Source organism: Corvus brachyrhynchos, unplaced genomic scaffold (genome assembly GCF_000691975.1).
Source record: "Corvus brachyrhynchos isolate BGI_N302 unplaced genomic scaffold, ASM69197v1 scaffold307, whole genome shotgun sequence".
Lineage (NCBI taxonomy): Eukaryota > Metazoa > Chordata > Aves > Passeriformes > Corvidae > Corvus > Corvus brachyrhynchos.
In genome coordinates, this window is record NW_008239288.1 from 4,128,850 (window position 1) to 4,142,342 (window position 13,493).

The 13,493-nt window shown below is 45.6% G+C and overlaps 1 protein-coding gene across 3 annotated transcripts in view; it reads left to right on the forward strand.

Annotated features, from left to right (window-relative positions):
- The window catches only part of SFMBT2 (Scm-like with four mbt domains 2), a 103,884-nt gene that overhangs the window by 55,623 nt on the left and 34,768 nt on the right, over window positions 1-13,493 (forward strand). For all 3 annotated transcript variants that reach the window (XM_017740393.1, XM_008638391.2, XM_017740392.1), the window contains exons 8-9: window positions 9,491-9,592; window positions 10,232-10,379. In XM_017740393.1, coding sequence (XP_017595882.1) covers window positions 9,491-9,592; window positions 10,232-10,379 — 250 coding nt within the window. The remainder of the gene's footprint in view (window positions 1-9,490; window positions 9,593-10,231; window positions 10,380-13,493) is intronic.

Below are 13,493 nucleotides of genomic sequence, written 5' to 3' on the forward strand. Positions count from 1 at the left end.
TTCGTGAGCCATCCCCAGGGCAAGCACATTCACGTTGGTCTGGATTATGACTTGAATCCATGTTGTCCTTAAAGCTGTGCATCACTGTGGGAAGTGGTGCCATCATACTGTCCCCAGGAGGTGGCACTGGCAGAGCAGAGCCGCGTTTGTAGTGGGAGAAGTAGCTGCTCTTAGGGGTCTGTCAGCCCCTTGCTGCTGTCGGCAGTGACACTCCGTGGTTTTGGTGTCACAGGGTTGGGTTCTGCCTGAGAACTCACAAACCATGGGCTTGAGCCTGAATTATCAATGCTCAGGAGTGTGGCAGAGCTGGACTTGGCACGTGGTTGGTGTTCAGCAGCAGGTCCAGAAATTCCTTGCAAAAGCTCAGCCCTGATCCCCTCTTGGCATCCGGGGAGAGGACACCGGACCACAGAAGCTGGTTGCAGAAATCAGGGAGAAGGCTGCAAACAGGATTTTCTTTTTTATTTTTTTTTCCTGGTGCTGTTTTACACTTGGCCATATGTTGGAAGTGTTTGTAAAATGCTTTAGGATCCTTTGAGAAAGGAACGTGATGTTTAACTGGCAGAAGATGCTGCTATTATGCAGCTTCTAAACATAGTGTTTTGCAAACTGCACATCCTGGAATAAATTTTTCTCCTCACAAAAGCTTTTTGCAGCACACCTGCTATTTTGTTGTTCCCTGCTTTTCAGAAAACACGTTGATCCTTGAAGAAAAATAAATACAGACAGGATTTTCAAGGATGTTTGAATGTCTTAGGAGCACAAATCCTTCCAAAAGGCCACAACCCAAGGACATGAATCCTTTGCTGTGTCTGCTCTGATTTCAGGTTACTGTTGGGATGCCCCTACACTTGGTTTGGTACTGGTCATAAATGATGGCTTGGGCTTCAGGGGACACCTGATAAAATGGTCAAGGCTTGTTGTGCATAAAGATGGTCAAAGGGTTATTGGGGCCTGATACCAAGTTATGTGGAACAATTTCAGTGGTTTGCTTCAATGCTGGCATTGCTGGTGCTCTCTAAGACAAACACAGCCCTATTACTACAAATCAGTGCATATTTTAGAGTTTCAGCCCAGCAGCTTGTGTAAGGTGAATGGATTTAGTTCCCTGGAGAGAGGCAGACAGGAGGTCCTGTAGATCCTCTCTGACTTCCCATTCTGCTTCCTCCAGTCTCCTGTGGGTCCCATGCAGATGTCGTGGATCCTCACCTCAGACACCTCTGTTTGGGGAACTAAATCCCACCCAAGATTTGGGGTGCTCATCATCTTTCCATGGATTTTGCATATTGGCATCCTATTCCCAATTCCTATGAAGTGGATCCTGATGGCTGCCCTGGATGGAGCTGTTGCCAGCCACATCCCTAAACCAAACTCTGAGAAATTGCTTGAAGGCCGCTTAGGAGAGAGAGGTGTTACCTAACACAGGTGGAAGTTCCTGATTCATAGCCTTTGGTCCCATTCCTCTTGTTTTCCACCCTGCTCTCCTTCCCCAAAGTTGTTTGTTTTTTCCAGCTCAAAATCTTTCTGGCAAAAAAACCCCCTCTGCATTATGCCCAGCCTAATGTTCCCCTATTTCTGACTGGTGTTTCTGGATGTCTCCTGTTACCAGTTAATAGAGTAAGACTAATGACATGGAAGGAATTGGCTGGGACAAATCTCTCCTAAGGAGCCTGATGGAGGGACCATCCACCATCCAGGCAAGAGCTGCCCCTGAAATTCAGGACAGAGTGATGCTTCTAGTTCTGCACTCACAAGCCTGAAGACAAATGTTAAACAGGACTCCTTCCTACCAAAAAAATACGTTTTTTCCATTGGATGAATTGTGCATTTTAGTAATGACAGTAAGATTGACACTTTCTCCAAGACCTTGATTTTTTTTTTACTAAAGGAAGGCAACGTCTCTCAGAATTTGGTAAACACTTTGGGTGTTTTTGAGTGTTCTCTTCCAGTGTTCTGTATTCTGGAAGAGTTTAAGTTAGAGAAACCCATGGGATACTTTCAGCTAGTAGGCAATCCTGACCTGGCTGCATGAGTAGCCTTGAAGTCCAGCAGGGTTTTACTGTCTTCATCCCCCCTCAGTTGATGGGCACGTGCTGATGCAGCAGCTTAAAATGAGCATGCCTTTGGTTTCCCTTGGAAGCCAAATCCCAATCCCGAGCCCCTTCATGCCCTGATGGCTTGGCTGGCCCTGGCTCCTCACGCTGCGCTTTAATAACCTGCGAGTTGCTGTTTTGCCTGCAGGCTGCCAGATTATTTATACTCCATCTGTTCTTCCCCACCCGTGGGCTCACCAGCCCTTTTCCACGGCTCCTGTTTGCCTGGCTGGGAGACAGCCATGGCTTCCCAATCCCTCTGTTGTTCCGCTCCCTTTTGACCCACTCTTGCCTCAGCTCTGTTAAAAGCATTTATCTTTGTAAGTCCCAAGGGGTACCACAAAGGGAGTAAGGATGTCTCTGATGCCAAAGGGTGAGTTGGAGCCTGGTGGTACCTCTGTGAGCAGTGAACAGCTCTAACCCTCACCAGCTCCATCCTGACTATGGGTTGTGCAGGGATTTGGGTTGGGAGAGCAATCCAAGGAGGTGGGTGAAGCCAAGCCCTGTCTGAGGTGCCTCCAGGGTCTGTTTGGCAGCACCATATCAAAGTCAGGGTTGGGAGAGAAATGCCAAAGGCAGTTGAAGCCAAGCAGATGGGCTGAGTGAGAACCAGGTCCCTCAGCCCTCCTTGTCCCCCTGGCATGTGTAATTTTCTCCATTGCATGCTGGGGTCTCTCAGGATGGGGAGAGGTCAGCAAAAGAGCCTGGTTTAGTTTACTTACTGAGTCCAGGCTTGGTTTGAGGGTGGTTGTGGCATCCTGAGCTCTTGCCTTCTGCATCCTTGGGCAGTGTTTTCCACTGAGAGGGGCTGATGTGCACCTACAGCAGCATGTACAGGGTTGGGTGAGAGCTAAAAGTCACCCACTTAGGGCATTTTTCATGGGAATGTAGTGATAGGGAAGGGGGAATGGCTTAAAACTGAAAGAGGGAAGGTTTAGATCAGGTAGCAAGAAGAATAGCAAGAAGTTCTTTCCTGTGGGGGTGGTGAGGCACTGGAACAGGTTGCCCAGAAGTTGTGGCTGCCCCATCTGTGGAAGTGTTCAAGTCCAGGTTGGATGGGGCTTGGAGCAACCTGGGATAGTGGAAGGTGTCCCTGCCCATGGCAGGGGGTTGGAATTAGATGATCTTTAAGATCCCTTCCAACCCAAACCATTCTATGAGTCTACTTTGTCTACTGTTGTATGATCTAAAGATGCCTTAATGTCTTCAAAGAAAGCAAAAGCAGCTCTGGTCCATAGCTGTTTTTCAGGCTGGTTGCAGCTCACTATGTGCATTGAACTGGCTCCTGATGCTCTCTGCTCGAACAAATTCCTATTGATTTCTCAGTAACGATTGCTGCCATGATGTTACCAAGGGCAGCCTCCGTCCCTCCTCACAGTTGAGGGGCCGTGTGTCAAGGGGGTGTGAGAAGAGACGCTGCTGGTTTCACTCTGAGCACTCGAGTAGCTGTTCCCACCTGTGTCACCCTTTCTGTGTGACTTCACCCCCCATGAAATGGGACCTGTGTAACACAACCGCGTCTCACAACGCGTTCTCAAAGCGAATGCTTGTGAAACACTGTGGCTCTGAGATGCTAAAAAACCCAAACCAAACACGCCAAAAGAACCCCGAGTGGATGCATATCCATCTCTTTTACCTCTGCCCATGCTTCCAGCGCCCAGGCAGAGCCAAACAGGTGCTGTGTGGGAGGGGATCTTTGCCCTAATGCCATCTGCGGCGGGCTGAGCCATACGGAGAAGGTGTGCCTGGATTTCGACCGGCTACTCTGCAATGTTGCTGTTTCTATGGCAACTATTTTTTATTCAACAAGAGGAGCTTAAAATCTGTAGGGCTAAATCCAGTCCTCGGAAGAAGCATTTGCAGTTTTTCAAGGGGCTCTTCAGTAGGTGCAGTTTGTAGCTGGCTCTCGTTGCTTCAGGGTCATGGTGTCTCTAAAACCTCCCTCCCAGCACCCTTTCCTCATCATCCCACCCCACATCTCTACATTTTGGTCTTCCTCTGCTGGCTCTTGTCAGAACAAGGGGACAGTTTGCACGTGCTGTGTCTTACGGGGTATTTCTGTCTCCCTGCAGAGAGTGCACCTTCAGGGAAAATTGCCCTGCGTTTAGCAAAGGAAGTTGGTGAATCACAAACAAGGCTGATTCATCTACAAATAATGCAGAGGGTTGCATTTGGTAGCGTTTCTTTCTTTATTTCCCTTCTTTTTTCTCAATAGAAAAACAAATGCCAGATTCCTGTGGAGGCAGTTTAACCACTGCTATTACTGTGTTTGTGCCTGCTTACCACACATGAGCTTTGTGATTAAAATTAGGCAATTAGAAACAGCCAGTTTCTTGGAGAAATCAGAGAAAACACAGAGGGGAAGTGATTTCTTCAAAAACAAAAACCAAATCAACTAAGATATTCCCATTCATACCAGGTGGGGCTGGCTTCTGTGTCCTTTATTAAAGTAAACCAGGAGAGATGGGACTGAAGGCAAGAGCATTTCCTGCTTTTACAGTTAAAGGAGGTTCAGGTCAATCGTTTATTAAGTGGTCAGTGTTTCTAATCAGCCTCTCAACCTTGCAACTTTTCAGCATTCAGACTTAGTTCTGAATTTTGCATGAAGCTGCAGTTTTGTAATTTGTGTGCATCTGACTGTCCTGGACCAAAAGAGCCCTGACTTTTAAGAATATTTGAAAGTTAGCCTCTAATTTGAAAATTAGGTTCAAATGAGAGCCTTTTGCTCTTATCTATACACTGCGTAAGCTGCTGTACTTAAAATTACATTATTCCAGTGGTCTTCAGCAGAATGGGCTAAAAGTGGGCATTTTACAATCCGAAGGTGATGCCTTTCCTGGGGTTTGGGGACACAGAGCAACCAGCCCTGAGTGCAGCTTCCCTGACTGTCACAGACAAAAGAAGCTTAGCCAGGTCCCCCCGCTCTATCAGCTTTACCCAGTGCACTGTAAAATTGCCTGAGTTCCATTCTTGTGACGTGGACAAAATAGACTTTATTTATACCTAAATGACATTTGTTGAGCAGAAGTGACATTTATTGACCTGGTATTTAGGTGCCAGGTCAGGCAAATGGCTGTGATGATTTTGAAGTCTCTCTGAGTTGATCACCTAAAGCTAATACTTAGTGACTTAATTATCAGGACTTAAGCTTAAGTCACCTGTACAGGTACTTCACTTCCCTAAGGCTTACTCACATCTTTTAAGAGTTGGAACGCTTTTCTAAATCTGTGGATCTCTTTTGGAGTGACATTTAGGCTGCCATGTCACCTGGCATTTCTGAAACCTGCACTACTGGTGGTAGTTTCTCAGCTGAGAAGCAGAAAGCTGTGTGGCTATCTCAGACCCTAAAGAAGAGGGTTGGGAATTTGGAGCCTGTTTCTCCTCCCAGCACTGTTCCTGACTTGTTACTTGACCTCCAGACATAGCAGTTCCTAGCCCTGCGTGCGATGCTGGGTACACTGAGCTGTTGCAAAGCTCATCAGTATTTTTTGCAGAAAAATTACAGAAGCACAAGCCATGTGAAGATGGAAATGATGGTGCAGATGTGTATCAAAGCAGGGCTGTCTTTCAGGTGGCCCAGAGAGTCACAGCCTGTGCATTTGCAAATACACCCTGCTCTAAAGCTGTGAGCGTGCGACTGAGTTTAATTGCTTTTTGGGGATTATAGTGAGAGCTGTGACAGCTCTGGCTTTTGCCAGTGGGTTTGGACTGTGAGTGACAGACGTTCATTGAGGGGTTTTGCAGTGCTCCACTCATTACCCGTGAGCTGTAATCCATCATGTTAGAGATTGTGACCCTTGGAGTGAGCAGCTGTGCTGCCCATGCCACGTTAATTTGTTGAATGTTTTGTGGCATCATTTTTCACACTGCTCTAAGGGACTCTCCTGCATCCTTGCTGATTGTCAACCCAGTTTATTTGGCTGCTCCTCAGCAGCCAGAGGGTGTTTCCATTGCCCCCTCAGGGCTTGTGAACCCCAGGACAGGCAGTCTATTGGTATGAATTATATAATCACAGAATCGTTGACTCACTCAGGTTGGAAAACACCTCCAAGATTGAGTCCAACTATTAACCCAGCACTGCCAAGCCCACCATGTCCCCAAGTGCCACATGTACTCAACTTTTAAATCCCTCCAGAGATGGTGACTTCCCTGGGCACCCTCTCCCAGTGCCTGACATTCAGTGTAGAAATTTTTCCTAATATCCAGCCCAAACTTCTGTGTGGTCAGTGAGGCTGCTCCTGGGAAGCACTGACTGCCAGTAGGAGTAAAGGCTCATGATGCATGGGGCTATAAAATGCTCCAGCTAGTCAAAACTATTCTGCCTGTTGAGCTCCATTTCAAAGAAAATTGAAAGTCACTTGGAGAAGTTGCTGAAAAATAATGGCTGGTGAAATCCTCACTGGTGGCATTGAATGCTGTGAAGTAGCAGCAAAGGGTTGAATTCTGCCACCCATAATCATTTCAGGCATTTCTTTTGTTCAGCTGCAGAGCCCAGTGGGGACCAGGAGAAAGTCTCACCCCTCCAGTCCTTTCCCTGTAGCTGCTTTTATTAAACAGGCGTCGTTCCTGTCAATGTGAATAAAGGGAAGAGAGAGCAGTTCATTATCCAGTGTATCACTTTGAGTCTAATACTAATTAAAAGCTTTGCCATCACTTCTCTGGAACCTATTCTTAGAAATTATGTAAATTAATTGGAGTTTTGAAGAGGAGCATATGCCAAATCCTAAGTAATTCCCTGCTGGCTGAGGCAGCTCCAGCACTGGAACCGGAGAACGGCATCAGGAATCTTTTTTCTTTCCTTTTGTGGCTGCAAAAATATAGAGCTGCTTTGGTAAATTTTGATGATTCTCTTTAGTCAGTATGCGAGACAGATCAAATATCCAGACCCTGACCATTTTCCAGAGAGGTGCGATACAAAGGCTTTTTCGCCATGAAAGCTTTTCCATCTCAAAAATGACATTTAACACAGACAGGGTTTTTACTTCCACAGCATTTCTCCAAAGAAATGCATGTTCCTGCTTCAAAGAGGATTTTGACCCTCAAAAGGGAGATGTACTTGAGATCCTGTGAACTCCCCCGTGAGTTCACTCTTGCGACTGATTTAATGGGGAAAATATTTACTTGCTATGTCGAATGACAAGGGAGATTTGATCCCAAGGTACAGAGTGCTTTTGAAGTAAAATAGCTTTAAATATTATTAGTGCATTTTTCCCCCTATCTGATTACTTTTCCCCTTTGTAAAAAAGCCAAAGCAAATAGAAGGAGAAACACCAAAGAAAATGATTCAGATAAAAAGGAGAAGCAGTATGGTTTGGTGTCAATATATTTTGGTCCTAATCAACAAATCACTTTAAAAGTTGATTAAACTACTTGCATGTTTAAAGATAAACATGATTAAGTACTGTGGTGGTTCTTGGCTTATTACATATTGAGGCTGGATCCGAGCGTGAGCTGAATCATGGAACGTTTTTGGGGAGATGCTGATTCCAGATGCACATTTTGCAAAGTTGCCTTTTCTTTACAACCTCACCTCATATATTAAGAGACTCGGGATGTGGATGCTCAGGGAGGAGGAGGAGGCAGCCCTGCAGTCCAGATGCTTTTTTTGCCTTTAGGAGTTTGAAGTTCAGTGCTGGTGAGGTTGGATTTTTTCAGCCATCATCTTTTCCCTCTGAAGCCTTTTCAGTATTAAAGGTGGCAGTTTTTGATAGGACCTTAAAGCTCATCTTGTTCCACTCCCTTGCCACAGACAGGGGCACCTCCCACTATCCCAGGTTGCTGGCCTTGAACACTTCCAGGGATGGACATCCACAACTTCTCTGGGCAGCCTGTTCCAGTGACTCACTATCCTCACAGTAAAGAATTTCTTCCTAATATCTGATCTAAATCTGCCTTTTTTCAGGTTAAAACCATTCCTCCTCACCCTATCATTGCATGCTCTTGTGAAAAGGATGCTCAAACTCCTGGCTGTCTGCTCCTTCCTCAGGCATTAGTTCCTTGGGCTCTGGGCCATTATTGTTAAATGTTCCTCAGTTTCCTCATCAGTATTTTCTTCTGCTATGAGACTAAATCCATTACAGTTTTTTGTTTGGTTTTTTTTTTGTTTTTACTGCTTTTTGGTTCTCACCAGAAAGGGTTCTGTAACACTGCAGGTTGGTAAGATGAAAACAACCATTCATTTAGCTGTGGCTGGAGCTTGTAAAAATCCTTATCTCTAGCAGCAGTTGGAATGTAAGATCCCAGAATAGAAGTTGTTAAGCCCTTACAAGTGCAGACAGTTCTTGGGAAAAGAAAGCACAATGACACACAACTCTGGATCAATAGAAAATCATTTTAGAACAAGAATACCACGTGTAGCAATGAATGTAGATGGGATTGTTGTTGCTAACCACTTATTAGATAGCAAGCTTTCTGCATGTATTTTGGAGTAGTCTGTGAGCGTGTGCTAAATATAACATCATCTCTCTTTATGCTTGTATTGGCTAAGACACCAGTGGTTTAGAAATACTGTGGGACATTTTTATTGAATGAACACAAAATGCAGTCATTACCCTGGAATTAGGGTGGCAGCTTGTATGACTGTTAGATAGGGGCCACAAGGGATGGAGTAACTGGGTGTTAAACACTAAACTGGTGGCAAAGCAGGGAGTTGAATCTGGGTTGATTCTGAATTTCAGGACAGCATCCTGCTGCCATCCCCAGAGGTGCTGTGGGGAACCCTCTGCATTTAGCCTGTGGGTGCAGCTGGGTTTTTGGTGCCAGGTAGAAGTGTTTTGTTGGGCATGTACTTGCACACAGCTGCCTGTTTTCCCATCAGCACGTGCTCTTATTGCCCACATTTTGGGTCTGAGCCTTAGTCCATTTCCAGGTATTTGGAAAAAAAACCTTTCCATCTTCCATCTTGGAGACCAGCCCAGGTGCTTATTTTGGTGCCCTGCAGGTGCTGGACATCCATCAGGGTAAATAAGGGCCATGCTGAGCTGTTGGCATCCATGTTGTGCATTACCCTGGGGGGCTTCAGTTTGAGTCTTGGCACCTCTGGACTCTCAGCTGCTCCCAGAGAGTGTCAGAGGTAGAGAGGCTTTGCCCATGGGAGATTGTCAAGCAGCCATTTCTCAGCCAGGTCCTCATTTTGGTGAGCACAATCTCCTTGTGGACCCAAGTTCTGGTTGGATGCTGCTGCTGAGATGGACATACCCTGTGCTTTAGATACGATGGGCTTGGTGCTGTAGATGTGTCCTCTAGGAGAGAGGTTGTCCCCTTGCTTTCTGTGATTGGGTTGGCACGAAGAGAACGTAGGACCAGCTAAGTGACAAAACACACGTGGATGCCTTCCAAATAGGTTTTCAGATGTATTGGTTCCTTCTTGGTGTCACCATGTGTTCCTCTTCCCACAGGACCATGCTGATTTGAGAAACCACTTCTTCACTGTGGGGATGAAGCTGGAGGCAGTGAATATGAGGGAGCCCTTTCATATCTGTCCTGCATCAGTGACCAAGGTGAGTGCTCAGCAAGGAGGGGTGAAAAGAGCCTGACTGGGAAACCCTTCCTGATTTCCACCATGTTTAGAAAAAAACACGAGTGGTACTTAAGTGGCTGGAGAACACGTTAAGCAATAGGTTTAAAATCCATGGATGTTCCCAACTAATTCTTTCTTTCCCACAAGCATCACCAGCTGACTCTGTGCACTTAAAACCAATGGGGATGAGCATGTTCATGTACCCTTGTGTGCAAAAAAAGTGGATCCCTTGTTTGTCTCCTGTCCCTCTATATGTATTTTCCCTGCACATCTGGGAAACCTTTGGAAATAAAACAGCTGAATGACAGTGGTAGCTGGATATTTAATCCATGTTCTCAAAAAGACGAGAGAGGAAGACTCTGGGGTCTCCAGGATCATCTCCAGTCCCTGCTCAGCTGTGGGACCCTGACCCTCAGCGCTTTCCATTGCTCCATTTCACCCGTCTCTAAAACTCAGGGTTTGATCTCTTTGGTAGAAACACTTTGATGAAAAGGTTTAGTTGGGAGCAGGGTATTTTCAGTAGTTTGGTCCCCAGTTTGGCTCTTTCAGCTTTCCAGGTTACCTTTTGTTGTAGCAAATCTAACTCGTGATTTTGGTTCTCTTCTTTTTCACCCCTCAGGTTTTTAACAATCATTATTTACAAGTGACCATTGATGACTTGAGACCTGAACCCAGCAACATCTCGATGCTTTGCCATGCGGATTCCTTGGGAATCTTGCCAATACAGTGGTGCCTTAAAAACGGAGTCAATCTCACACCTCCCAAGGGTCTGTATTCCTTCTCAGTGATTTTTGGGTTTACTCTGAAGGAAGTTTGCTTGTTATTATTGCCTTTAAAACTGTGCTGGTGGTTGCTGCAGAGCATCAGCTGAAGTATCTCAAGCCAGAGTAGTTTTCTGGAGTTACTGGGGCTGTTCTGGCTCCTACCAGCCCATGAACATGTCAGCAAACCTGTGTTGCTGGTGGATTGATGTCCCTGTGCTTTGAAGTCTGATTCAGGCGGTACCAAATCCTCGTGCATTCCTGTGGAATGAATCCTAGCAATTCGTTGTGTGTGTAGAGAGCAAAAGGAGCATTAAAAGGTCCTGTTACTGTAGAGGCAAACCCTATAGCATCCACCTTGGTGCAACACCGAGGCCAAGCAAAGCTCCTAAATCTGAGTGTTTGAGCTATAAACAGCTGCCTGCCCAGGAGTGGGGAGGGATTTCCTTGGCTGTCTCAACAAATCCCAGGGCACACTGGAAGCAGTGTTCAGGTCAGGGCCAGGAGAAACAGCTTCCAGCCCTGCTATTCCCCAACTTTGTAGCAGTGCAGATAATTACTCCTGACTTCAGACAACCACCTGTGGTGCCCTAGCAATATTTATTCGCTTGCAAAATGCGTTGGTTCCCTGGAATTTCAGGTTTTTGAAGCTGGCCAGGATGCCAGTGCTCTGATGCCAAAAATTGTTGTTGCTTGGAAGAAAGAAATGCCTCAAAAAAAAAAAAAAAATCAAGCTAAGTTTTGTGTGTGAACATTTGTCTTCATTTTGGAAAAAGCGTGATGCTGCCAAACCCAGGGAAGGGAAGGGTTATTCCCTACCAGATTCAGAATCCTCTTATGTATGTCCAGAGTGCTTCTTCAGCACGTGTAATTTGAAATTCCCACCAAAGTCCTGGAGCCCTGTGCGTGCAGCTGCATGCAGTGCATCCATGATTGCTCTGCTGAAATAAATCTGCTCTCTGGGGCTTTAGCTCTCTCCTGCTGGAACCCAGGTGTAATGATAATGCCTGTGTAAGCACTCACTGACGCTGGCCAGAAAATTTGCTAAAAATGAAAGTATATAGAATATTTTAGGGTTTTTCCACCCAAATTCACGTGCAGCTTGCCCCAGGCAGGATAATTAACTGAAGGAGACCATAGGCCAGACATTTCTCTTGATGGGGTCACGGCCTAAAAATTTCCAATCCATGCTGATACAAAGCCTGTCTGAGGTGGTGTTTTATGGGTCAAGTGTGTGTGAACTCTCTTTTAGATGCCAGCATTTTAAGACATATCTGAAATATCTGTCATGGGACTATTTTTCAACTTGGACAGGCAGTTACCTGGTCCAGTGAAAGGGATCCCTGCTCTTGGCAAGGGGTGGAACTGGGTGACCTTCTAAGGCTCCTTCCAACCCAAACCGTTCTGTGATTCTGTGAGCTGGTGTGATGCCTGGTTATTGGGATCCACCTGGGCACCTGAGAAAGTGTAGAAAGCCTCTCCTTATTCCCCTGGTGAAAATAAAATTTGCTTTCTGCTGTGAGATCAGAAATCCTGGGGGGAAGCTATTAAAAAGGCATAAAGCCAGTGGCAGATAGATGCATTCTATATGTTGCTGTATTTTTATACTTTGTACGAGGGCTGCATGTCCAAACTGAATTTTATCACCTTAGAAACCTTTTCTATGGGCAGAAAAAGTTTTTTGAGTTACTCAAATGCAATCAGGTATTAGAATGAGTTATTTGAGAATAAAACAAACACAAACTAAACACAACAAAACCCCATAAACCACGAAAAAAAAAGAAAGCAGAGGGAAAGTGAAAAGCATCCAAACCCCTTCTGGAGGTGCTAGACTTCTCTGAGCAGAATAATAGCAGCTTTGGGTAAAAAAATATGACCAGGACTGATCTGAGAGGGCAGCAGTGCTGTGGAAGTGAGGAAGGTTGTGGTGTGAGCTGGCTGCCGATGAGCAGGTCTGCCGAGGAGGAAATCCCACCATTCCCACCCTGGACAGCTCTGCCTGCCCTGGAGTGTAAGGAATTGCTGCTTCTTGCTCCTGCTGCCCCAGGGGTCACACATTTCCCCACCAACATCACTCCTAATGGAGAGGAAGTTGACAATACTTGTTCACAAAAAGGGTTGTTAAGCATTGGAACAGGGGAGGGTGGAATCACCAGTCCTGGAAATATTCCAAAAACATGTAGGTGTGGCACCTGGGGACATGGCTTAGTGGTGGCCTTGACAGTGCTGTGTTAATGACTGGACTTGATGATCTTAGAGGTCTTTTCCAACCTAAATGATTCTGAAATTCTGTTTAGCGTTGCCCAGGTGTCTCTCCCTGTTGAAAGGCAGGAAGCTCCCACGATGAAAAGGGTGGCAATGGAAGGAGTACCTTTTCTTTTTGTGGAAAGAATTTCTTTGCTGTTTTCTGGGCTTGGGTTTTTTGGTTGATTTACGGTTTACAAGGAGGTTTTCTGATTGTAAAATTACTGATTTTATTTCATGAGAACAATGTGCCAGGTTGGGGTATTGGAGTTCAGAGTCTTTTATTTGTCTGATATCCATTCTCTTGCCTTTTTGCCTATCAGGGCTTTATTGAAGCCAAACAAAGAGTAAATGGGTCATGAACAGGAGGTGCAAATATTTGCTACTCGAAATAGAGAGCAGTATTTTCCTGTACAGTGCCAGAAATGAATACCCATTAACTGCTGCTGTATAAACATTGAACAAGCTCTGTTTATATTTATTAGAGCTGGATTTATAGACCACTTCCCTTTAGAGTAACAACCATTGTTTTATGAGCTATTAAGTGGGGAAAAAACATTTTGATAATGCTCCTAGCTGTAAAGCTTACTAAGGAAATGCCACTTCCAAAACCTCCAGTACGTTTGTATTGTTATATTTGCTCCTGATTAGGCTGCTGGGCTCTTCCATGCCCAGAGCTGAGATGGCAAACACAGTGAAAGGTGTTGCATGTTTGAGGAGCGGCAGCTGAGTTGTGTGAACGCAGCTCTCAGTGTTGTCACTTGGGCTGGCAGGGTGTGAGTGCCGTGTGCTGATGGAGGCACTGGGTACCTGGTACCTCCCCATGTGCTGAGGGAGGCAGCTGAGAGCAGGATCACAGAATCAGGGAATCTGTAA